This window comes from Scyliorhinus canicula, chromosome 5 (genome assembly GCF_902713615.1).
Source record: "Scyliorhinus canicula chromosome 5, sScyCan1.1, whole genome shotgun sequence".
NCBI lineage: Eukaryota > Metazoa > Chordata > Chondrichthyes > Carcharhiniformes > Scyliorhinidae > Scyliorhinus > Scyliorhinus canicula.
The window spans coordinates 60,037,628-60,065,478 of NC_052150.1; the positions used below are offsets into that span (position 1 = coordinate 60,037,628).

A 27,851-nucleotide genomic window follows, 5' to 3' on the forward strand; every position below is an offset into this window, starting at 1 on the left:
AAATTGAGGAAAGTCCACTTAACGTGTATAGTAATATAGTTAATTTAGATGACCCTTTCAGTTCTGATGGAACATCGACTATCTGAAAATACCAACTGTTACAACACTCCAGGTGTTGTAAGACCTGGATAAGTCTGTTTTTAATTCCTGATTTCCAACCTTCACAGTAGTTTACTTTTGTACAATTTTGATGATTCCCCAATATGCTGAATAATCTTACCTTCGCTACTGCATTTGCCTATAGCCTAAAAATAAAAAAATGGAATAAGTGCAAATTTCAAGATGGAATATGAAAATTCACTTGCATGCCCACAAAATGTACACTTACCAATACAGTATCAAAAATATCTTCAACGAGAACCATAAGTGCTTCATTGGATTTCAGTTCTGCAGTTTTCAGAAACTCCGTAGCACGCTCAAACCATAGCAGCATGTAGAATAAATTAACAGGTTTTATTTACTTAGGAACCAAACTTCTAGGTTTATGGAAATTATAAAGAAGTTACATTTCCTATGAACATTCTCAAAAATATTGCAGAGAATCCTCAGCTGAATCAGTGATCTGCATTAGAGGGTAGATGATCAAGTGATTGAGTACTCAGCATTGTACAGAACCAATTGTTCCAAATGTTTAACCAGTTTTTGTCAATCTGCTTATACGTTAGAAAAAATAGGCTGGTTAGAAAAACGGATTCAACTATTTTGTTTATTCATTCATGGGATTTAGGCGTCACTGGCTGGGCCAGCATTTGCTGCCCTTGAACACAGTAGCTTGTTTGGCCAATTCCACATCATTCAAGAGTCAACCACATTGCTGTGGGTCTGGGGTCACATATAGGCCAGACCAGATAGAGATATCCACTGATAGCGCTTCCCCGTGGGATCATCCTGCTGCCTGGGAAGCTTTCCAATTTAACAGTTCATAAATTAGGTATCAGATGCAACACTGGGGAGAATGCAGTCTGGGGCTGGTTTAGCACACTGGGCTAAATCGCTGGCTTTTAAAGCAGACCAAGGCAGGCCAGCAGCACGGTTCAATTCCCGTACCAGCCTTCCCGAACAGGCGCCGGAATGTGGCGACTAGGGGTTTTTCACAGTAACTGCATTGAAGCCTACTCGTGACAATAAGCGATTTTCATTTTGTTTCATTTTCGAATGGCAAGACCAACCAAGCATCGTTTTAGTTATTCATGCACACTTACATCAGGGTAAAGAACATCAGTGCTCAGAAGGAACTTTTAATCAAGAGGAATATCTAATATGGTTCTATACTCACCATTTTTATTGCCTCTCCCATAGGGGGCACAATGAAGGACCATGTTTTCACAGATGATACCGTCATTAGCAAACTGAACTGGGAGCCAGCTGCCTTGAATAATAAGCTAACAACAAAGTATTATGATGGGAGCTCAGTGGTTCTGCAGTGAACAAAGAAAAGTAAAGCACAGGAACAGGCCCCTTGGCCCTCCAAGCCTGCACCAACCATGTTGCCCACCTAACCCAAAACGTTTTACACTCTGGAGTTGGTATCCCTCTATTCCCACCCTGTTCATGTATTTGTATTGGTCAAGACACACCTTAAATGTTACTGTCATACCTGCTTCCACCACCTCCTCTGGTAGCGAGTTCTAGGCACCCACCACCCGCTGTGTAAATAAACTTCCCTCGGACATCTCCTCGAAACTTTGTCCCCCACACCTTAAGACTATGTCCCCTAGTAATAGACTCTTCCACCCTGGGAAAAAGTTTCCGACTATCCACTCTGTCCACACCCCTCAATTTTGTAGACTTCTATCAGATGCCCTTCAACCCCCATCATTCTAGTGAGAATAGAGTTTATCCAGCCTCCCCTCCTAGCTAATGCCCTCCATCCAGACAACATCCTGGTAAACCTCTTCTCCTCCTCTCCAAAGCCTCCACATCCTTCTGGTAGTGCGGTGACCAAAATTGAACACCAAGGGCTGGATTCTTTAGCTACACCCACCGCAACATCGCCATAGGTGGGATGCAGACCATGTAAAGGTCCATTAACCTCAGGTGGGAATTTCCAGTCATTGAGCGAGCTTGGCAGGACAATCTCTCCTGTTATTCCAAGAGTGGCCTAATTAAAGGTTCTATACAGCTGCAGCATGCCTTGCCAATTTTTATACTCAACGCTCCGGCTGGTGAAAGCAAACATGCTGAATGGCTAATCTGTCATAATATCTATTCATGTATATAATGAGATGCAGACAGGCAGTGATTGACACACAGGATGACACCATGCAGTAGCTCGTAAGTCTGGTCAAGCCAGTAAGAGGTCATCAGTTAGATTAGTAGAGTATCAACCCACAGCTGAACATGCACAGCAGTCCACTAGTTAAATAAAACAGTGTTGGGTCATCTCCTGTGTCAGAAGTCTGTTTCTAGTTTCACTGCATCCAGTTGCAGTCAACGTGGAACCAACCTGCCTAACACATGATGGTACCAGAGTACTATCAATCCTGCCGAACCTACCTCGAGTGAATCTGCAACGACCAGCAAACAGCCATCCAACGAAATGGAAAACATCCAGCCTCCTCCGCAGCTCATCATCTCCGGCAACCTCGCCGCCAGTTGGAAAATCTTCAAGCAAAAGTTCCTCCTGTTTATCAAGGCCTCCGACCTCGAAGCAGCATCGGATGCCAGGAAGATCGCACTATTCCTGCCGACTGCAGGGGATCACGCCATCCACATAGACAACTCGCTTGTGTTTGCCAATGGCGAAGACCAGACGAAATTCAAGACAGTTCTGCTAAAATGCGACAGAGGTTTGAATGGTACATCTTCTAACAGAGGCTTCAGGGTAAGGATGAACCTTTTCAGTCCTTCCTAACCCATCTCCGCATCCTAGCGCAGTCATGTAATTATGACTTGATCCGGGGTCAGATCGTTTTCGGGGTCCACTCAGACTCCCTGCGGCAGCAGCTCCTCAAAATCAAACAGTTGACCCTCTCCGTCGCTATCGAGACGTGCGTAGTCCATGAGCATGCCAAGAATTGTTACTCCCACATCAGGGCAGCAGAAACTGCAAAACTGGCCTCCCACGAGGCAGAACGGGTGCAGGCCATTGCAAAAATACAAGGCCTGAGCATCGAGGAGAGTGGCCATTTCTCACGCACTTTTCCCGGGTTCCTATGCATGCGCGCCATGACCGGGTGGACGACGAGGCTGAAAACCCTAATGCGCAGGTGCGTACGTCGGCCGACCGTACTGCGCATGCGCAATGGTGCACAGAACGCGCCAACGTCAGCGTCATGATGTGTCCGAATTGTGGATCCGCCCATTTAAAGCGGCAATGTCCAGCCAAAGGGCAGCGATGTCTACAGTGTGGGAAGCCAGGCCATTACGCAGCCTTCTGCAAGTCCACTCCACCAATCATCAGCCAGCGATCCCAGCTGCGGTGCAAAAGTGTCTGCTCGGTACAACAAGGCAGGCAGGATTCTGATCCCGAGAACCCAAGGGCCTCGATGCTGACTGCTTAGAGTCTCCATATTGGGTGGGCATCATAACCACACACGAGCTGGTCTCCACCGCACCTGCAAACCGCCTTTCGATCTTCAGTGTGGATCCCGACGACGAGTGGTGTGCTGTCCTCACAGTCAACCAGGCTCGCATCAGATTTAAACTAGACACCGGCGCGTCTGCGAACCTCATATCACAGTCAGATCTCTACAGCATCTGTGACCAACCAAGCATTCTTCCACTAGCCTGCCAGCTCCTTGACTACAATGGCAATGCCATAGCTGCCAGAGGATCGTGTCAGCTAGGGGTATCTCACAAGGCAATATTACGATTCAAAATCGTCCGGCCTGACAGGGCGTCCCTGCAAGCTCCTGAATCTGGTCCAGCGAGTCCACACCATGTCCTCGACACCAGCAATTGCCTCGCCTGATGTGAATCTCCAGGCCGAGATAGACGACATTCTCACCCAATACCACAACGTGCTTGATGGAATGGGCACACTCCCATAATCGCTACAAGATATTGCTCAAGCCAAACGCCAACCCAGTGATCCATGTACCACACCGGGTGCCAGCTCCTCTCGAGGATCGTCTGAAAAGGCAGCTACAAGACCTCCAAGACCAAATCCTCTCGCTATGAAGGCCAACATACAATTTTACTTCTTTACCACCTGCGGTGCGTACGTGTTTATTTTCAGCTTTCTACACTGTCGGGATGCTATGAAATAAAAATTTGACTCGGTTTCTCACTCGACAGATACTGTCAGACCTGCTGTTTATTTCCAGAAATTTCTGTTTTTAAATGTTTGAATTAAAAATTCAAACCTAGAGGTTTTTAAAAAATTATAAGGGTTTTATGTCTCAAGACCCTAATCCTTTACACAAGTTTCTACAAACCGTCCCGTCAGTTTAGTTGTTCTGTATCCCTTGTGATGTCTACGTCAAGGACAGCCTGTGGGAGACTGAACCGAAGAGTTGGCCAGCAGGGAGACGATAATAAACAAAATGCTGTGGATACTGGAAATCGGACATTTAAAAACAGAAATTGCTGGAAATAAACAGCAGGTCTGGCAGTATCTGTCGAGTGAGAAACTGAGTCAAATGTGACTATTCTTCAGAACAGGGAGGTGATAATGTTATAAGCCCACAAGTTAAGTTTGGTGGCTTTAATCCACCTACTTTATTGCATTTCTGCAACCTTCCACCCAACCACATGATCTCTGGAAAATCCCCAATTAACCCTCTCCACTCAATTGGACAACCCTCCCCAACAGCTTGGTCCCAGAAGTGGAAGTGTCCCTTATTTTAAGAATTGGTCGTCCTGATTAGAGCCTGAATGAGATTATTCTCTACGTAAAGAAAGTTGTACAGGTTTTAATACATCAGGGAGACTGCTTCTGGTATCCATCATTGAATGGCGATGCAGACTCGATGGGCCGAATGGCCTAATTCTGTTCCTATGTCTTATGGGATTGTTCAACTGTTAGCAAAGACACAATTGATTGCACTCTCCCCCTGTGTCACAAGGTTCTGGGTTCAAGCCCCCTCTAGGGCTTGAGCACGAAAATCAAGGCTAACTTTGCAGTGTAGTGCAATGCTGCCCTGTTGGTGGTGCCACCTTTCAGGTGAGACACTGAGGGAGGCCACCTGTCTGCGTGGGTGGATGTCAAAAAGCTCCAATGAATTATTATTTCAAAGAGCAGAGGAGTTACCATAAATGTGTAAAGTATACATCCAAGAGGATGAACTGTCACAACCATTTTTGTTACCACTTCAGAAAAGGCAGGAAATTCTGCCGACCAACCACATTGCAAACATATTTAAATTGAGAAGTCATGTTTAAATATTTATTTTAAATGTATAAATACTTATCTTCTGAACAAGCCCATGTTTAATTAGACAACAAAGGCCTTCATCTGAATCTTCTTTGCAGAATTTCTGCAATGCTTTCAACAGAAATGAGATATTGTTGAACTGATTTTTATCCATTTCCTGAAAAACACATTTTAAGGCCAAATAAGTAATGTGGGTCATTTTGAATTATTTAATAATTAATGATAGTGTAAGAAATATGCAGTACCTTATGAGCTAGCTTGTCAAGTCTGTTAAGCGATGGCTTGTTGCATTTCTGAGGGGGATATTCACCTTCATTTGATAGAAATTCCTCCAAAGCTTGAAATCCATTAACATTGAAGGCACCTTCAATGAGTGACCAAAGCTACAATAAAAAATTATTTGCTGAGTAACACTTCCTTTGCAATCCGAGACACTAACTCCTTGGGACAGATCGAAGTTCCAAGGGCCATAAAAATGCAAAGTAACATTTTGAGCCCAGTAAATAAGGGATCATTAGACAAGATTTGCTACCACTACACCCTATAGATACTGATTTTGTAATTCAAGGGTCAGCAATCTGATTGGCAACATGATATGGTTTTGACAGTTTCAAAAATTTCTTGAGACTCACAAGACTGTTACTCAAAGGTCAATAATAATGAAAACAAGAGAATTATTTTAAACATTTTTCCACAAGGATGTTTATTTAATTATACTCTCAAATTCAAAAAATGAAAAAAAGCCAGTTATTTAATTAACAAAGTAGGTTTGATTTATTACAGTTGGAAGCTGCACAAGTCTTTATTGTGGCTGAGGAACCACAGGTTTGCAAACCCTGCTTTAGTCAATTAAAATCATTGAACAATAACAAGTGCAGTAAAGAAAGGACACGATAAACATAGGTTGTTTGAGGAATACAAGTTGACCAGGGAAGCAGATCAAGTGTTGCGCATTGAGGTAGGTTTGATTAAGAATTTCAAAGTTCCTCTGGGGAAAAAGTGTACATAATTAAACTAAATTGCTAATTGGATTAGAGTGCGACATTCTCCTGTTCCAAAAAAGAATCTTGAACATACAAAAAAAAACAAATTACATAGGATGGGAGGAAGTTAAGGTTTATTGGGTAAATAGAATAAAATATATGGCAATAAATAAACAATGTAAAACATTTAAAGAAATAATTCAACTGGATCAACAAACATATGCAGCATTAAGAAAATCACTGAGGGAAGGAGCTATCAAAGCTTACTCGGGAATTAAGGGGTTAAAGGAGATGAATGATGTTGCTGTTACAATTGCGGTTTATAAGATTATATTGGGCGGTATCTTAAATGAGGGGTATCATGTGATTATTCCAAAAGTTGTCAAAAAGCAAGCTGGTCTTAGTCAAGAAATTGGCAGAGCCGGGTATAAAGTTCTTTCGCACACCTGCGGACATAGAGCAAGGGCAGCGGTGTTAAAAGCAAACTTGCCAACTCCCAAGTTTTAGGGGCAGAAGGAAGAGAGAGGCAGGAAAATAACAACAGTTGGTGTGGTCAGCAGAGGGAATAGAAGCTGCAGATTCTTTCTCAAGTTAACAAAGCTGGAAGGAGATGATCTCCAGTTGCATTCCACAGCCATCTAAGGATAATTCACCCAGGCATACCAGAGGGGAGGATGAATCAATCGGTTTGGGCTTTACTGCTGGCATTGAATGGTGGAAACTCTCAAACAGAGGCAAGGGTCGAGAGACAGTAACTTGGAAGTAACTCGGTAAAGCAGAAAAGCGTAAACGCCTTTGAAGTGACTCAGGGTTGTTTGCTGCAAGGATTTTAATTCCATTGAGTGCGCGATGTGCAAGTATAAAAGCAAAAAAACTACACACTGGTCCTTGCGGTATCCTACTAGTTACAGCCCATCTGCTTGAAAACACCCCTGTTATCAGAGTTCCTGGCTATAGTTTAAAGTCAAAGTAGCCTACAAAAATAGTCTTTAATTAATAGCATTTATAGCCGTGCTACAGTAAAATATTTAAATACATCAAATTGTGTGCCTGTTATGGATAAGAATTAGGGGGTATTGGGGGTAACCAATGAATTAATCAAAGTGAAGAACTCAAGAACAAAATAGTCTCTGTGCCATAGATTGCACTATTCTATAAGGGGTTAGCTCAGATGGGCTTTTTGGTTGCCATTGACCAGTTTGGGTCAAAGGGCCTGTCTCCATGCTGTAGATTCTACGATGGGACTGAAAAATCACCAAATCCCCAGGGCCTGTTGGTTTACATTCTAGCTGCAGATACAGTGGATGATTGGTTATAATTTTTTCAAAATTGCCTATATCCTGGAATGGTCCAAGTGAATTAGAAGTTAGCAAAGGCAACATGACTGTTCGAAAAATGGAGAGAGAAAACAGGAAACTACAAAGCAAGTAGTTTGACTTGCTGAAATTATCCAGTATTTTCTGCTTCTGTTTCAGATTCTGGCATCTGCAGTAATTTGATTTTATGTTCTAGTTTGATTTAGTTATTGGAAAAATGCTGGAATCTATTATTAAGATTGTCCTAACAATGAATGCACTTAGAAATTCATAGTCTGATCTGGCAAAATCAACAGAGAAAGAGTGTTCAAAATGAGTTGAAGATATGACCATCTATTCCGGGCAGCTAGATTCTGCCGTTTGGATGTGGCTAGATAAAGAGGAACATGTTGTTGCATACTTGGGTTTCCAAAAGGGCAGATAAAAGGTACCAAGCAAAACAAATGCATGATGGAACTGAGTTATAGATTACTCCCGGCATGGGGGCAGCACGGTAGCTTAGCAGTTAGCACTGTTGCCTCACATTCCATGGTCCCAGGTTCAATTCCCGGCTTGGGTCACTGTCTGTGCAGAGTCTGCATGGGATTCCTCTGGGTGCTCCGGTTTCCTCCCACAGTCCAAAGATATGCAGGTTAGATGGATTGGCCATAAAAGTGTCCAAAACAAAAGTTAGGTGGGGTTACTGGGTTGCAGAGATAGGATGGAGGGCTTAGGTAGGCTGCTGTTTCCAAGGGTTGGTGCAGACTCGATGGGCCGAATGGCCTCCTTGTGCACTGTAAATTCTATGATTAGCATGGTAGATGATTGATTAACAGACAGGAAGCATACAGACTGGATAAAAGGGGCGTTTTCAAGCAGCTGGGCTGTAACTAGTAGGATGCCGCAAGGATCAGTTTGGGGCTCCCACTTTACAAAGAACAAAACAGCACAGGAACAGGCCCTTCGGCCCTCCAAGCCTGCACCAGTCATGATACCAACATTTGTCAAAGCCCTCAGCACTTCCTTGTGCCATATTTCTCAATTTACTGTTGCTATTAATCACTTTTCCAACAGTACTATTTTTCTATGGCATAAACTTTTGCTGAGCACTGAAAAATCGCTTGGAAGGTTCTCCACTGTTCCACCATAAAGTCTTGGCACCCAGTCTACCTTAGCCAGCGCTTCTCTCATCCCATTGTAATCTCCTTTGTTTAAACACAAAACACTAGTGTTCGATTTTACTTTCTCACCCTCCATCTGTATTTTACTATTTGGTGGCCTACAGACTACTCCTATCAGTGACTTTTTCGTCTTGCTATTCCTGATTTTCCACCCAAATGGATTCAACATTATCCTCCATAGCACCGATCTCATCCCTCACTACTGTCCGGAAGTCATCCTTAAATAACAGAGCTCACCACCTCCACTATCCTTCCTAATAGTTTGATACCCATGGCTATTTAACTCCCAGTCGTGACCATCCTTTTTAAAAATAAACTTAAGGTACCCAATACATTTTTTCCAATTAAGGGGCAATTTAGCGTGGCCAATCCACCTACCCTGCACATCTTTTGGGTTGTGGGGCAAAGCTCCACAGAGACAGTGACCCAGAGCCGGGATCGAACCTGGGATCTCGGCGCCGTGAGGCAGCAATGCTAACCACTGTGCCACTCATGACCATCCTTTAACCATGTTTCAGTAATGGCCACTAAAGTGACAATAAAAGGCTGTTATTATTATTAAATCATAGTCATTCATGATGATTTGCATCATCAACTCATTTACTTTATTCCGAATACTACGAGCATTCAGGTAAAGTACATTGATGTTGGCTTTTATACCTCCGTTTTGAATCTTAACACCTCTATTAGTAACTTCTTCCAAGTTATCTTTCATTTTAACTTTTCTCCTAATTTTCCTCATTGTTGAGCCCACGTCTTCATTTAATAACCTGCTGCTTCGTTTTCCATTTATGTTTTTACAGTTAGGGCTATGAAAGGGCCAGAGTGTTTCTAGATCCCCAGACACAAAAAGGTCAGTGATAATATTTGAAACTGTGGCTTGATGTCGGTGAAGGTGCATCGTCCAGGGGTGGTGCCAGAGAGTTGGTGTCTGGTCTCTGCAAGGTAGGGGTCAATATGCCAGGTACCAAGATCCTGGTACGAGTTTGATTGTAACATCGTCCTAATAGTTTCTCCTTTTCTTTCCTTAGTTTTGGGATTTACTTTTGACCACAGCTGTTTATCTCGGTCATTCCGAGACAAGTATTTTCTTGTTTCATTACAATTTTTCCTCATATCATTAATAACTACCCCATCAGAGACCTTCTTTTCCTCCCTTTCATCTCCCTCAGTGCATGATTAAAGTTATATCTCTAACTTTTCCAAGTTCTGATGAAACGTCAATGAAAGTTAACACTTTCACTACAGATTTGATGCAGACTCAATGGGCCGAATGGCCTCCTTCTGCACTGTATGTTCTATGTTCCACAGAGGCTGTCAGACCTACTTAATATTTCCACTATCTGCAGTATTTCAGTCTCTGAGAAATTGGGGGCTTAGATCCGTGAAGCAGAGAGGTTCAAGAGAAAATTTAACAGATGCAGCGTGAGGTTTTGGAACTCTCTTCCTGAAAAGGTGGTGGAGGCAGAATATTTTTAACACAGATAGATTCTTGATAAGCAAGGGGGTGATAGGCAGGAATGTGGAATAGAGGTTAAAATCAGATCAGCCATGATTTCAATGGCAGAGCAGGAGCAAAGGGTTGAGTGGCCTATTCCTGCTTCAAGTTATGTTCAGATGTAACATTATGACAGGATAATTACACCAGCACGGTAGCACAGTGGTTAGCACTGTTGCTTCACAGCACCAGAATCCCAGGTTCAATTCCCGGCTTGGGTCTCTGTCTGTATGGAGTCTGCAAGCTCTCCCGTCTCTGTGTGGGTCTCCTCCGGGTGCTCCGGTTTCCTCCCACAAGTCCCGGAAGACATGTTTGTTAGGTGAATTGAACATTCTGAATTCTGTGTAACTGAACAGGAGCCGGAATGTGGCGACTTCAATGCAGTGTTAATGTAAACCTACTTGTGACAGTAAAGATGATCAATTTTTCTGTTATAAATTTTCAAAGTAACAAAAAAAGTGCATCCAAAAGACGTCAACCAGTAATTGAACTGTGCAATGTTTACTCACAAGTATCCACTACATTCAACTGATTATCCTTTTTGTATTAATAGTCATCCCCTGGCTGGAGTTTCTGGAACTAAGGTTTGGCATTTTGAACGGAGATTCAGGGAAAGTTCTTCAGTCACGTAATTATGGATAGAGCAAGTTTAATTGATCTTGGTTAATGGCAGAGCATATATGTGAATCATATTCATTATCTGATGTTTTTCATAAATATCAAGTAGAAAATCAGCACAGGATAGAAGTGGAGTCTTTGAAATAAGATAAAATATTGGTACTTCAACTTAATATTAAATAAAATACCAATGAGGAGACTGTCCGCAGGGGGTGTGGTCTTATTTACAGAAGCACATTTGAGACCAGGAGTAAGCAGGATGGTACAAGACTATAAGGAGTAGAAGTAGGCCACTTGGCCCATCAAGTCTGATCCGCCATTCAATGTCCAGTGGTGTACCACAGGGATCTGATCTGGGTCCCCTTTTATTCATCATTTATACAAATGGCTTAGATCTCCATGCGGCAGGTAGGATCAGTAAGTTTGCGGATGTCACAAAGATAGGCCAGGTGGTTAACAGTGAGGCTGAAAGCCTTGGGTTACAGGAAGATACAGACAGGATGGTCAAATCAGCAGAAAAGTGACAGATGGAATTTAATCCTGAAAAACGTGAGGTGTAATAGTTTGGAAGGAGCAATTTGACAAGGAAATATTCAACGAATGGCACCACACTGGGATGTCCTGAGGAACAAAGAGTCTTTGGTACGTTTGTAAATAAATCTCTGTGGGCAGAAGGGCAGGTTGATAGGGTGGTGAAAAAGGCATATGGTACACTTGCCTTGATCAATCGTGGCATAGATTACAAATGCAAGGAAGTCATGTTATGCAAGGAGTTATGTATAACATTGGTGAGGCCAGAGCTGGAGTACTGAGTGCAGTTCTGGTCGCTACATTATGGGAAGGATGTGATTGCACTGGAGGGGGTGCAGAGGAGTTTCACCGGGACGTTGCCTGGGATGGAACATTTAAGTTATGAAGAGAGGTTAGATAGACTGGGTTGTTTTCGCTGGAGCAGAGAAGACTGAGGGGTGGCCTGATTGAGGTGTACAAGATTATGAGGGGGCATGGATACTGAACAGCTGTTCTCCTTAGTTGAAAGGTCGGTTACAATGGGACACAAGTTCAGGTGAGGGGCGGGAGGTTCAGGGGGAATTTGAGGAAAAATGTTTTTACCCAGAGGGTGGTGACAATCTAGAATGCACCGCCTGGGAGGGCGATAGAGGCAGGTTGCCTCACATCTTTTAAAAAGTATGTGGACGAGCACTTGGTACGTCTTTATGTCTAAGGTTATGGGCTAAATGCTGGCAAATGGGAGCAGGTGCCTTTCATGCAGCGGTGCATACTCGATGGGCCAAATGGTCTTTTTAGCACTTTGTGATTCTGAGATGTCCCCTTCCTGGACCATGCTGACTCTACTTGATTATAATTATGTAGTCGCGAGGTTGGAAATGGCACAAAATTAGAGATCCTGTAATAAGGGAATATCGGTGATCATGAGTGATTTTAATCTGCACAGAGATTGGGCAAATCAAATTAGCCACAATGCCGTAGAGGAAGAATTCCTGGAGTGTATACAGGATGGTTTTCTTGACCAATATGTGGAGGAACCAACTAGAGAGCAGGCCATCTTAGACTGGGTACTGTGTAATGAGAAGGGAATCATTGCCAATCTGGCTGTATGAGACCCCTTGGGGATGAACAACCATAAATGTATCAAGATGGAGAGTGAAGTAGTTGATTCGGAGACTAGGGTGCTGAATCTTAATAAAGGGAACTATGAAGATATGAGGCGTGAGTTGGCCTTGATAGATTGGGGAGAGTTACTTAAAGGGATGACAGTGGATAGACAATGGCAAACTTTCAAGGAACGCATGGAGGAACTACAGCAACTGTTCATTCCTGTCTGGCAGAAAAGCAAAGGGGATAAGAGGGCAATCCATTGCTTACAAAGGAAATTAGAAATAGTATCCGATCCAATGAAGAAGCATACTGATTGGCCAAAAAAATAAAATAAAATAATGGGTCTGAGGATTGGGAGCTATTTAGAATTATCAAAAAAGGACAAAGGGATTGATTAAGAAGGGGAAAGTACAGTATGAAAGGAAGCTTGCAGGGAACATAAAGACTGACACTAAGAGTTTCTACAGATATGTGAAGAAAGAGAGATTGGTAAAGGCACATGTAGGCCCCCTACAGACAGTAACAGGGGAATGTGCCTTTACCAATCTCTCTTTCTTCACATATCTGTAGAAACTCGTAGTGTCAGTCTGTATGTATTCAATTGCTCAGCCATTTCTTTGTCCCTCAAAGAAATGGCTGAGCAATTGAATACATACTTTGGTTCCGTCTTCACAAAAGGAGGACACAAATCAGATACTAGAAATGCTGGAAAATGAAAGGATTAGTGCAAGGGAAGAACTGAGGGAGATCAACATTAGTAGAGAAATGGTGCTGGGAAAATTGATGGGATTGAAGGCAGATAAATCCCCAGGGCCTGAGAATCTGCATCCCAGAGTGCTTAAGGAGGCGGCTCTGGAAATAATGATGCATTGGTGGTCATCTTCCGGGATTCTATGGACTCTGGAACTGTCCCTGCAGATTGGGGGGTAGGTCACATCACTCCCATATTCAAAAAGTGTGGGGGAGGGGGGGGGGGGGGGGGGGGGGGGAAAACGAGAAAGCTGAGAAAACAGGGAATTATAGACAAGTAAGCCTAACATCGATAGTGGTGAAAATTCTTGAATTCATTATCAAGGAATTTACAGTGGAACATTTAGAAAGCAGTGTCAGGATCAGTCAGAGTCAGCATGGATTTATGAAGGGAAAATCATGCTCGACAAATCTGCTGGAATTCTTTGACGATGTAACCAGTACAGTTGACAAAGGGGAGCCAGTCAATGTGGTATATTTGGACTTTCAGACGGCGTTTGACAAAGTCCCGCATAAGAAATGATTGTGCAAAATTAAAGCGCATTGGATTGGGGGAAATGTATTGAGGTGGATAGAAAACTGGTTGTCAAAGAGGAAACAAAGGTTAATGGGTTCATTTCAAATTGGCAGGCAGTAACTAGGGGGGTACCACAGGGATCGGTGCTGGGACCCCAGCTATTCACAATATATATTAATAATTTGGATGAGGGAAAAAAATGTAACATTTCAAAGTTTGCAGATGATACCAAGTTCAGTGGGAGGGTGAATTGTGACGAAGATGTAAGAATCCTACAGCATGATCTGAACAGTTTGGGCGAGTGGGAAAATCATTGGCAGCTGTAGTATAATTTGGATAACTGTGAGGTTATTCACTTTGGAAGCAAAAACAGGAAGGCAGATTACTACGCGAATAGTTGTGGAAGAGGGGAGTGTGCAGCTGGACCTGGGTGTCCTTGTGCACCAGTCGCTGAAGGTAAGCATGCAGGTGCAGCAGGCAGTAAAGAAGGCTAATGGTATATTGGCTTTCATTGACAAGAGGTCGAGTATAGAAGCAGGGATGTGTTGCTGCAATTCTACAGGGCCTTGGTGAGGCTGCACCTGGAGTATTGTGCACAGTTTTGGTCTCCTTCTCTGAGCAAGGGTGTTCTTGCTCTCGAGAGAGTGCAGCGAAGGTTTACCAGACTGATTCCAGGGATGGCGGGACTGTCATACGAGGAGAGATTGACTAGGATGGGATTGTTCTCGCTGGAGTTCAGAAGAATGAGTGGGATCTCAGATGTTACCAATGATGGGTGTGTCCAGAATCAGGAGTCACAGTCTGAGGATTCAGGGTAAACCATTTTGGACATATCTCAGGAGACATTTCTTCACCTAAAGAGTTGTGAGCCTGTGGAATTCATTACCACAGGAAGTAGTTGACGCTGAATATATTCAAAAGGCAGCTAGATATAGCACTTGGGGAGAATGGGATCAAAAGCTATGAGGAGAAAGCAGGATTAGGCAATTGAGTTGGATGATCAGCCATTATTGTGATGAATGGCGAGCAGGCTCGAAAGGCCAAAAGGCCTCCTCCTGCTCCTATCTTCTATGTATCTATTTATTTCTAAATGCTCTGCTATCACATCCTTGATAATGGACTCTAACATTTTCCCAATGGCACATTTTAAGCCAACTGGCCTATAATTACTTGTCTTCAGCGCCATCCTTTTTTGAATAAAGGTGTTACTTTGGCAGTTTTACAATCCTCTGGGACTTTTCCAGAATTTAAGGATTCTTGGAAAATTACTATCAGTGCATCCACTATCTTTGTAGCTACTTCCTTTAATATCCTGGGATGCAACCTATCATGTCCAGGGAACTTATCGTTTATTCGCATTACTTTCCCTAGTACTTTTTCGCTCGTGATTGTTAATGTATTTATTTCCTCCCCCCACTTCTGCCCCTTGATTATTTAACTTTGGAATGTTATTAGTGTCTTCCACCATGAAGACTGACGCAAAGTATTTGTTTAACACATCTGCCATTTCCAGGTTCCCCATTATTATTTCCCCCAAGTCTCATTTCTTAGGTTCCCATGTTCACATTGACCTTTCGTCTCTTCCTTTTCATATATTCGAAGAGGCTCTTGCTGTCCCTTATTTTTTTGCTAGTTTAAGTTCACCCTCTATTATTTTTGGTCACCTTTTGTTTGTTTTTAAAGCTGTCCCAATCCTCTGGTTTACCAGTAATCTTTGCCACATTATATGCTTTTTCTTTCAGTTTAATCCATCCTTCACTTCCTTGGTTAACCAAGCTTGATTTATCTATTTCCTGGAATCTTTCTTCCTCACTTGAGATTGTTGAGAGTCATGAACTATTTTCAGAAATGTCTGCCATTGCTGATCAACTGTTTTTCCTGCTAAACTCTTTTGCCAGTCCACACCAGCCATTTCTGTCCTTGTACCTTTTTAACCCTCATTTAAGTGTAGCACAGTTGTTTCTGGCTCAAGTTTCTCTCCCTCAAATGTAATGCTAAATTCTACCATGTTATGGTCACTGCTTCCTAGAGGATCTTTTACTTGGATTATTTAATAAACCTGCCATTCCAAAATCCAAAATAGCCTGATCCCTGGTTGTAGTAACAACAACATGTTGTTCTAAGAAGTATATTTGGGACTAGTCTGAACAAACCTTTTGCACTGTAGTCTCAAAGGCATAGTCGAGGTTTGGAGGGCACCTATGCTTTAACCTTCAGTACATTTACACATTGGTCTTGTGGCTCAATAGGTAGTGCCTCTGGCTAAACGAGAAGCTCCAGGTTCAAGTTGTACTCAGGACTTGTTGGCTGAAAGAGTCTCCTTGACATGGTCAAAAAGGCTGAAAATCAACCCACTAATTCTTCCCAAGCGTCCACGGGCAGTGGGAGAGATGGTTAACCAGCCATGCTAGATGCGGAGTGGTGCCCCCCTCAAGATACAACCACTTGTCTCTTTCTAGCAAGAGAGATGCCTACCATCCCTTACAGAACACAGCTGAGTATGGGCAGACAGATACTTGCAGGACAGTACTCAATCTCAGGTACATAATATTTTTAGTCCAGCAAATATGTTCAGATGATTTAGTAAAATATCGCAAGCAGTGACAAGATTTTGCATTGTCATTGCTGTTGTTAGATATACACACTGAATGACTAACAATGTTTTTCAGAAATCTTACCATGAATTCATTTTTGATTGGCATATCTTCAGTCACTCCCATTACATTTCTTCTTCCTTGGAAAATTGGGAAAGTTTACATTCAAATAGAACAGTAAATTTATTACAGACAGGGTACATGTTTTCCTCCCCACCATGCAAAGAAAGCATATATTCGATGCTGGATTTATAGTGCAGTATTATAACCTTCATGCTACCATATCAGTTTCCTCCTTTAAGTTTGCATCTGCGGCTTATGTCAAGTTATCGCTAAATAAACCTCCTACCACCTGACTATACTAACAATTTGTTTAATTTGTCCTCACATTCACCCCACCAGCCTCCACATCCAAAGGATCATCCTTCACTATTTCCACAAAGTCCAGCATGATGCCACCACTAAACAACTTCCCTTTACCCCATTCTGTCAGCATTCTACAGGGACCAATCCCTCCATGCCACTCTGGTCCATTCTACCATCACCCCCAACCCTTCATTACCTTCCCATGGCACCTTCCCTTGAAATTGGAGAAAGTGCAACACCTATCCCATTACCTCCTCCCTCCTCACTGTTCAAGGACCCAAACATTCCTTTCAGGTGAAGCAGCATTTCACCTGCACCTCCTTCACCTTGACCGACAGTATTCACTGCTCCCACTGGGGTCTTCTCCGCAATGGGGCTGCTAAACAGAGGCTGGGTGACTGCTTTGCGGAACACCTTTGCTCTATCTGAAAGCATGACTCCAACCTTCCGGTCGCTTGCCATTTCAACTCAGCGTCTTGTCCTCATGACCTCATGTCCATCCTCGGCCTGCTGCAATGCTCCAGTGATACCCAACACAAAACTGGAAGACCAGCACCTCATATCCTGATTGGACACATTCCATCCTTCTGGACTCAACATTGGAGTACAACAATTTTAGACAATAAAACACCCCTCCATCTTGTTTTGTTTTTCCAGTTCCCTTGGTTTTCCCCAACACAACCCCGAGCCTCCTCCATAAGGCTACCTGTTCCTTGTTGTTCAGTTTTGTTCCCACTGTGAACTGACCTTTGTTCTGCTATCTTACCTTATGCCTCTATTAGCATTCTTCAGTCCTTAATAGAACTATGAACACTCCCCATGTCCATTTCCAGGATAACTTTGTCCATCTCTCCTTTGTTCTGAGATATCCCTGTCCTTATTCTGCCCCACCTGCCTCTCCAACTACATCATTCATTACATTTCTGCCTCTCTTCAGTTCTGTCGGAGGGCCATATGGACTCGGGACATCAAATCTTTCTCTTTCCACTGCACAGATGCAATCAGACCAGCTGAGTTCATCCAGCATTTTCTGTTTTTATATGCTGACCTTTTCTTCCTAGGGTCCTGAGGTTTCGAAAGTGAGATGACTGGGAGCTGTTAGGAAATTGGATCGAAAATGGAGCAGGCAATTTAGGGGTTAACAGCCCGACGGTAAAACTGCTTGCACGGAGTCAGAGGTACATGCTCACACCTGGCCCGAGTTACATTGTCCCATTCAGACTTAAACATTAATGGAAATAAACAGGATACCCCTGTTCAGCTGGGGTGACTCAAGATGCATTGTCCTTGTCTGACCAGCCATTAGCCTATTATGAAATCTGATGGCCTCTTTTGTCTGTAAATTGGAGGTTAGTTGCATATTCACAGCATGGCCCTGTTCTTGTGTAAACGGGAATGATAAATCAAAAGTCCAGAAAGTAATGAGTTCAAATCTGGAAACTCCTGGATAGAACCATAACTGAGGGGCTCGATGGAGTGGAGAGAGATAGAAAAATCCTGTTCGAACAGATGGAGAGCTGTATATTCATTTTCCATGCTGTTTAATGGGAAATCTAATGTTAGGGTTAAGAGATACCCGTCAGCTGTTCTTGTTACGTTTGAAGTTTAAAAGTTTAAATATTGTTTTTCTAAGAAAGTGTTTGTCAAAATAACTAAGCCCTATTTCTCATGCAATCACTCTGCAGCCACCTGGGTTGGCCACTTCCCAACTTAAAATGGAGATTCGCAAAGAACGCAGGGAAAATTGGACAGTATGAGAAAACAAGCAGTTTGCAGAGTTCTTCTGTATATTTAAGTTGCAGAAAGCAGACCGCATTGAAACCAGCAATCTGAATATTAATGAGCGATTCCCAGGCACAATAGCACCAGTTAGGATAATCGAGGTAAAACCAGACTTCTCGGCACCAGCAGGATTCCAAGACAAAAGAGGCTAACGAGCACCCAAGGACCAGCCAGCGATCAGGAAACAGCCCAGTATTGGGGAATTCAAACCGATCGATTGGTACGTGATCCAATCGATTGGAGTCAGGTATGGGGTCCGCCCAAAAGGGCACGAAGTCCCTGGGGCCTATAAAAGACAGGTCCCAAGTTCAATTCAGTCTCTTGGCAGTTTCTCTCAATGGACTTCTCGGCAGGGTCACACAGCAGACTGAAACAACACTTGACCCTGAACTGCCTTGCAGCTGCACCAACAAGTAAGTGTCCAGTTAACACACGCTATGAGATAGGCACTCCTGACCCTTAGTCCATACCAGCTGGAAGCCTGCAGTCTCAGGATTAAACAAGAGGCCATTGTTCCCTGACCCAGTGGGCTCCATTTCCAGAAGATAAGTATTGGCCTGTAGTGGTAGAAGTAGCATAGTTTTGTAGTATTTATGCATGAGTAGCGATTGACTGTGTATAATAAATGTGTTTTGAATTGAACCTTACTAACTGGTGTATTGAGTCATTGATCTGAACTTGAACTTGAACCTCATGGTGGTATCATAAAGATACCTGGCGACTCTAGAGCAAGGGAATAAAACAGAGCCAATTGAGTGTAAAGCACACTCACCAGAATGAGCAACAATGCCCGTCAGTTTACCACCCCCTCCCCCCCACAGTCTTAAAAGAAAAAACAAATGCCACAGTTCTGGTCCAGTGTTTTAGCCAGGGCTGGAATCTGGTCTGGTGTCTGTGACAAAAGTGTTATTGAAGGAGATATGGTGAGTTTCTCAAATGCACCTTCTAGATGGCAGATGCTGCTGCCTCTGTGCATTTCTGATGGAAGGAGTGCCAATCAAGACGGCTGCTTTGTCCTGGATGATGTTGAGTTTCTTCAGTGTTGTTGGAGCTGCACTCATCCAAGCAATTTAGCGTTCTTTCACACTCCTGTCTTGTGCCTTGTAGATAGTAGATGTGGATGGCTTTTGGGAAATGATGAGACGGGTTACTCTTGCAGAATTTGTAGTCTCTGGCCTATTCATGTGGCCACAGTATTTATATGGCTCATCCAGTTCAGTTTCTGGTCAATGGTAAACCCCAGAAATGGGGGATTCAGTGATGGCAATGCCATTGATTATCATGGGGAGTTGGTTATATTCTCTCTTGTTGGAAATGGCCATTGTCTGGCACTTGTGTAAGAGGAAATGTTGCTTGTTCCTGATCAACCCAAGCCTGAAATGTTGCCCAGGTCCTGCCACATATAAACATGGACTGCTTCAGTTTCTGAGGAGTTGCAAATGGTCCAATCCAGCAAACATCTCCACTTAACTCATATGGAGAGAAAGCACAAGATATACGAACAGGAGTAGGCCATTTGGCCCCTCAAGCCTGTTCCACCATTCAATAGGATCTTGGCAAGTCCGACACCCTTTCCCCATAACCCTTGATTCACTTACTGATCAGGAATCTGCCTATCTCAGCCTTAAAATATACGCAGCACTCTTCCTCCATAGCTCCTAAGACTTACAACGACTCGCAACCCCCAAGACATTTCTCCTCATCAGAGTCTTAAATTGAAATCCCTTTATTCTGAGACTATGCCCTCTGGTCCTAGACTCTCCCACGATGGGGTATTTACTCTGTCAAGCCCCTTAAGAATCCAATATGTTTCAATGAGATCATCACTCATTATTCAGAATCCAAAAGAGTCCCAACAGAAACCTTTGCTCACAAGACAATCCCTCCATACTGGGGATCATCAGAGTGAACTTTCTCTGAACCGCTTCCAATGAAATAATATATTTCCTTAAATAAGGGGACCAAAAGTGCTCACAGTACTCTAGTTGTGGTCTCAGCAGTACCATGTACAGTTGCAGCAAGGTTTCCCTACTTTTATACTCCAACCCCCTTAAAATAGGGCCAACATTAGCCTTCCTGATTACCTGCTGCACCAATACACAAGCTTTTTTTGTTTCTTGCACCAATATTAGCCTTCCTGATTACCTGCTGCACCAATACACCAGCTTTTTTTGTTTCTTGCACAAGTGCCTCCAAGTCCCCTTGTGTTGCAGTTTTCTGTAGGTTGGTTTTCTCCTTTTAAATTATACTGTTCTTTTGTTCTCCCTTCCAAAATGAACTTCACATTTCCCCATTGTGTACTCTATTTGCCAACTTACTTCAATATTTCTTTGCAAACTGTTTGTATCCCTCTCAATTTGGCTTTCCATCTATTTCTGTGTCGTCTGCAAATTTGGCTACAGTACATTTGCTTCCATCGTCCAAGTCATTAATATAAATTGTAAACAGTTGCAATCTCAGCATTGATCTCTGTGGAACCCCATTGGTTACAGGTCACCAACCTGAAAAAGAACCACCTCTCCCCACTCGCTGTTTCCTGCTCAATAGGCAATTCTCTTTCCATGCCAATATACTACCTCCAACACCATGGGCTCTTACGATTTAACCTTTTGTGAGGTACCTTGTTAAACACATTCTGGAAGTCCAAATACAACCTATCTACAGATTCCTTTCTATCCACTCTTGTTGACTCTTCTTCGAAAAATTCTAATAAATTTGTCAGACACAATTTCCCTTTCATAAAGCCGTGTTTTCTCGGATTAGATGATTTTCCTTAATATTACTTAATGATTGGAACATTTTCCTGACAATAGATGTTCAGCTAATCTACTTATAGTTATCCACTTTTTGAAGAGAGGTGTCACATTATTCTTGGATTGGAAAACTGCCAAAAAACAGCACAGGAACAGGCCCTTCAGCCCTCCAAGCCTGCGCCAACCATGCAGCCCATCTAGCCCAAAATCTTCTACATTTCCAGAGGCCCATATCCCTTTATTCCCATCCTATTCATGTACTTCTCAAGACGTCCCTTAAACGCCACTATCGTACCTGCTTCCACCACCTCCTCCAGCAGCGAGTTCCAGGCACCCGCTACCCTCATGTGTAAAAAAAAACTTCCTCTAATATCGGTCCAAAACTTTGCCCCTCGCACGTTATACCCATGTCCAGTAATAATTGGCTCTTTTAAAAAGTGATGTTGATGGCATTTAATTGCTCCCCCATATTCTTTAGAATTAATGAGATGTTCAAAGCATTTTCCACTATGAAAACTGGTGCAGTTTAACTCCTGCCATTTCCTTATTCCACATAACTATCTCCCCAGATTTATTAGGTCATCCTAGGGCACTACCTACACAAGAAATCCTGACGTGATGTCCTTAGAGATAATTGACATCTAACAACCACAATCATCTTCCTTTGTACTAGGTATGACTCAAACAGCGTAGAGTCCCCCCACCCCACCCCACCCACTCACCCACCCACAAACACCCGATTCCCAGTGACTCCAGTTTTGGGAGGGCTCCTTGATGCTATATCTGTTCAAATGGTACCTTGATACCACTCAATTCCCAATATTTCAGTAAATTCAACCAGAAACATGCATTATTCCTGGGATGGCAGGATTGTCAGCTCAATGGAGCTAGTATTCACTGAAATTAAGAATGGGAGGGGCCCAAGTGAAATAAATAAAATTCTGACAGGGCTGGACACATTGAATGAAGGGATATTGTTTCCTATGGTCAGGTGGCATGGAATAAGTGGCAGGCTATTTAGGATGGAGATGGAGGAGAATCGTCTTCACTCAAGAGGGCGGTGAACCTGTGAAATTCTCTCCCACATTTAAGGTTATGGAGGCCAAATCACTGGATATATTAATGAAAATTGATAGCCTTCCAGACTCTGGGGAGAGCACAGGAGAATGGTATTGAGATAGCAGGATCGGCCATGATGATTTTGAATGGCCGATCCTGTTCCTATTTTTCATGTTTCTATAACATAGTGAGGGATGACTACTAGCCAGGAAATTGCAAGCACTTCCAGTTTTCCTTCAGATAATGCCTTAGGATCTTTTACATCCATTGGAGAGTCCAATATAGCATCCTACATCAAAGACAGTCTCTCTGACATTACAGCACTCTCAGTGCCGCATGACCAAACATATCATTACAGGAGAAAAAATGCTGGAAAATCTCAGCAGGTCGAGCAGCATCGGTAGGGAGAGAAAAGAGCTAATGTTTCGAGTCCGATGACCCTTTGTCAAAGCTCTTTTCTCTCCCTGCAGATGCTGCCAGACCTGCTGAGATTTTCCAGCATTTTCTCTTTTGTTTCGGATTCCAGCATCCGCAGTAATTTGCCTTTATCATTACAGGACATGAGCATGCTATCCATTTTGTGGTTTTGTCTATGGACAAAGGGGTGACACGGTGGCACAACGATTAGCACTGGTGCCTCACAGCTTCAGGGACCCATTTTCAATTCTGGCCTCCGGTGACTTGATGTGGAGTTTGCACTTTCTCCCTGTATCTGCATGGGTTTTTCTGGGTGCTCTGGTTTCCTCCCACAGTCCAAAAATGTGCAGGTTAGGTCATGCTAAATTGCCCTTAAGTGTCCAAAAATGGTAGGTAGGGTTACTGGGATAGGTTGGAGGTGTGGGCTTAAATAGGACACTCTTTCCAAGGGCTGGTGCAGGCTTGATGGGCCGAATGGCCTCCGTCTGCACTGTAAATTCTATGATTCTATAAACAGGTAACAATAAGGCTCCAGATTCAACACTTCAAAGCATTAGTAATCAGGACACATACACTAAATCAAAATAAATACAATAAATACAATGAAAGGACAATGTGATTAAGAAAAATATGCCAAATGCATTGTACAAAATGTTTAACACCAATTACTAATACTGTCTACAGTTGTGGGAATTATAAACAGCTACATTACCTAATACAAAAGAAAAGTATGTATAGCTGCTGAATGGGAAGATGATCCACAATATTATAAATAGGATAATAATCAGTCTCCACAAACACATCCCCACTGCACCCATACAGGTTAGCTGCAATGGATTCCTACAAAATCGTCTATTATCAGAAGTGTACAAACAAACATTGTGCTTGCATTTTGTCCCTCCCACTCTCAACAGTCCATTATAAAATCCCACACCACTGTCAACACAAGAACATGAATCACCATTTGGAACCACTCACCGTTATCGCTCTGCAATGGTACACACTATAAGGTGTCTATTTTTTCAATATTTCGAGGAGAAACGTGCACATTGAGACAGTTTTCACAAATATCTGAACAGAATACCACCAGCTGGTCAGAATGACTGCAGTAATTAATCAGATGGAAACCAGCTCCATGTGTGCTAACCAGTTTAATTTGTCCCAAGGTTAATTTGTTAATCTAGTACTGCCCAATAACATCGTGTGTGCTAATAGCAACTTGAGGGCGGTCATTTCTATTTACCCAACCCCTCAAATAGGTGATTTCAAAACTCAATCGATGTCCAGGTTTAGTAATAAGTCGGAATATTTTTCAAATGTGCTAATTATTCTACTGCCAGAGATTTGGGTGTTTTACAAAGACTAAAATTTTAGAAACACGAAGTGGAACTCCCTTATTAATCCTTTTTATTTTCACCTTTAATTAATGAAAACCATCTTCTCACCCCGTTCAAAAAGTTGAGTTGACGCTGGACCATCCACGATATAGGATTAAATAATCATTTGTGGCGACTTATCGCAGAAAAGTGCATTTTTCAAAAGTCCAACATGCCGTGGGTCAAAAGGTTATTGGGATAGAACATAAAACATTGATACTTCAAAACAAAGTTAGCTTTCAACTGTTTCCACAAACAGGCAATTTAATTAAATTTCCATTCTCAAAAACGGCTCTCCCAACTAAACGAAGTGGTGATAATTAGTTGTTGCATATCCCAAATTTCAAGCAGTTACAATTACATTTCACTATCTTTTAATATTCACACTCCCCAATCACTCTTTAGAAACTTCGGTTAAAAACTGGACCTACCTGCGGACGCGCTTTTGTCACTTTCATTTGTCTGTGTCTATAGACTGCCCCAGATGGGATACAGGGTGGACTCGCCTGCACCAATGTTACTTTGTTCTAGAATGAGGAAGCATCAAATGCGTCACGCATCTTGCCAATTGATCCGTTTCACCGTTATTTCCCCCCCTACCAACCGCGGTATGGAGCACTTGGGCCAAGTGGTTCATGTGAATTCTGTTCGATTGTATAGCTACATCGTGCCTTTACCGCACATCATTAATGTGCGTCATGACCATTTAATATAATATGCACTTTTATGCAGTCACCATTGCTGCAAGACATAGGAGAACTTAAAATCTGGGGGAAAAAACAACTGACAGGGGAAGACCAATGGAAGAACAAAAGCAATCAAAAGTAACAATGAAGTGTGAAATAACAACATATTTTTATTATTCATTCACAAGTTGAGTATATCTCGGTTAAGGCCCAGCATTTATTGCTGAAATCCTAACTTCCTTGGAGAATATGGTGGCCTTCTTGAACCATTGCAGTCCATGTGGTGAAGGTCCTCCCTGTTTATTAGGAAGAGAGAGCCATGATATTGAGCAGCAACAATGAAGGAACTGCTGTATATTCCCAATTCAAAGTGGTATGTGGCTTTGCTTGGGGGTGTTCCCATACATGTCTTGTGCCTGTCACTGGAAATCTGCCATCCTTACCCCGTCTGGACGACGTGTTATTACAGCCCCACACAGTGATATGGTTGACTCTTAACTGCTCCCCTCTGAAATAGCTGAGCAAGCCACTCAGTTCAAAGGCAAATAGGGATAGGCAACAAATGCTGGCCCAGCTAGCAACACCAACATCCCAAGAATTAATAAAAATAAAAATACAGAATGGAAGCTGGAATCCTGCTGGCTGGTTAGTCAATGCCGTGATGGTCATTTGGGTGCAATTTTTGACCCCGGGACCTGGGGAAAGCCACCAATAGCAGAAATGCCCAGTGCCTTCTGTGTCTGCATTGGCCCATCCATCTCAAAATGGATCTATTCCCTCGCCCTTTGGAATACACATCCATGATCCACCAATGGCATGATGGACTGCCGACTGAGATATGACAGCCAGGTCTGTGGCTGATCCCTGGAATGATACAGATGCACAAAAGTTCAGGTTGATGGTGACCTTGACAGCTGCAGGTAGAAGACTGTTGTTGGGGCTGTGAGATACCAAGTCATTGTGGACCCGAGATTTATACTCTTAAATCTCTTGCAAAGAGGAAAAGTATGGAGGTGCCACACTTGGGTTTTCTTCACAACAGGATACAAAAACAGGCTGCACAAACACTCTGCAGACATCACTACAGATCACGTGATATTCTATCAACAGGAATGTCCTACTTAAACACATAAGACCCCTCCACTTTTACTTCTTCAGTCGAAATGACAACTTTTCTAAGTGTTCAAATATCAAACTCAATTAAATATTAAATACATTACTTTACACCATTATTTGTTTTTTAGACATATGCAATTTAATAAGACATCTCCTAGGTGGACATCTATTTCTTTTGGGTTGTGCTCAATATTCTGGAATTTGGCTACTTGAGACCTTAGAAGTGTCTTCTTTTCCTTCTGTTGCGAATACTTCCTGTGAAGTTACTTTAGTGTCCGTCTCCATTGGTGTTGAAGATTCCACAGAAACGGCATTTGAATTTGTCTCTGTGTTTGGTCTCTGTTCAGAAGTATAACTTCTTGGGGACTTGCAGCAATTTTACTTTGTGAAGCTAGCGGTTGGTCAGCATGACATTGCCATCCCATCATCCGTCTGTATGGTGTATGGTAATGGACCTGTTTTTGTGAGGATGACTGCAGGTACACATTTTTCAATTGTAGTGTAGCTTCTTGCTCATACTCCTTCGGTTTTGATCCCTCCTAGCAATCTATGCTTGTTGTTGTCACTTGGCAATCTCTGAACTATCAGGTGGTATCGAAAGGTCAAACATTGTTCTGAGCTTTCTTTTGAAAAGCAGCATTGCTGCTGAACTCTGCGTTGTTGCATGTATGGTGTTTCGGTATGAAATCAAGAGGTTGTTCACTTGTCTTGACAGTATACCTTGGTACTTTGATGCCTTGATTGAGTGTTTAAGTGACTGTACAAATCGCTCGGCCAACCCATTTGTTGCAGGATGGTACAAAACCGACTTGATCTGCTGTATATCCAGAAGTCCAAAGGTGTGCAGGTTAGGTGGATTGGCCATGATAAATTGCCCTTAGTGTCCAAAATTGCCCTTAGTGTTGGGTGGGGTTACTGGGTTGTGGGGTTACTGGGTTATGGGGGTAGGGTGGAGGTGTTAACCTTGGGTAGGGTGCTCTTTCCAGGAGCCGGTGCAGACTCGATGGGCCAAATGGCCTCCTTCTGTACTGTAAATTCTATGATGATCTATGATATCATTTTCTTTCAGCAGTTTTCAAACTCCTGGGAAGTGAATTGTGTTCCATTCTTATTTCTAACCTGCTTTGGTCTATCAAATCTCTGAAATATTTCATCCAACTTCTCAATAATTTGTTCTGCCATCAAGGATTTCATAATCACTACCATGTAAAATGTGCACTTACAATCACTCAGCCATGTGTCCCTCAATTAGACAAGCGTAGTCTCTGGTTATTCTCTGTCATAGCTGTTACCGCCATTCCCACACATTTGGGGTGACAGTGGTGGAGTGTTTCTTAATTTTGCACAGGACTGACATTGCCCTACCTTCTCTTTGATTTGAGCATCTAATCCTGGCCATCAAAAATAACTGTGTACCAGTCCTTTCATCCTCATAGATTCACAGAATCATAACATTTACAGTGCAGAATGAGACTATTCGACCCATCGAGTCTGCACCGGCCCTGGAAAAAACCCATCACACCAAGAATTTTATTACACAAGCATGGAGGAATAATTACTCAGATTCCCCATAGTAAAACTCCCCACACCGGACTATCAATTCAAATCTTCTTGTGATATAGGGCTTGAAGTCTGGATTTTTATAATGTACATCTGTCATTGTTCCTTTTAGGACCATTTCCATAACCTTGCCCCTCACTGGATCCGTTCTTGTGTATGTCTGCACTTGAGATGAAGTCATAGGTAATAGAAATATAGAATCATAGAAAATAGGAGCAGGAGGAGGCCATTCGGCCCTTCAAGCCTGCTCCTTCATTCATTATGATCATGGCTGATCATCTAACTCAATAGCCGAATCCCGGTTTCCCGCCATATCCTTTGATCCCCTTCACCCAGTGCTATATCATTAAAAAAATTTTTTAG

The 27,851-nt window shown here is 42.7% G+C and overlaps 1 protein-coding gene across 1 annotated transcript in view; it reads right to left on the minus strand.

The window, feature by feature from the left end:
• Positions 1-24,213, minus strand: part of sycp2l (synaptonemal complex protein 2-like) — a 210,125-nt gene extending 185,912 nt beyond the window's left edge. Inside the window, exons 1-6 of the mRNA XM_038796429.1 lie at positions 24,196-24,213; positions 16,458-16,513; positions 5,563-5,700; positions 5,355-5,474; positions 329-433; positions 221-245 (exon numbers count right to left, since the gene is read on the minus strand). Coding sequence (XP_038652357.1) covers positions 221-245; positions 329-433; positions 5,355-5,474; positions 5,563-5,700; positions 16,458-16,499 — 430 coding nt within the window. The 5' untranslated portion in view covers positions 16,500-16,513; positions 24,196-24,213. The remainder of the gene's footprint in view (positions 1-220; positions 246-328; positions 434-5,354; positions 5,475-5,562; positions 5,701-16,457; positions 16,514-24,195) is intronic.
• Positions 24,214-27,851: the final 3,638 nt, after the last annotated feature.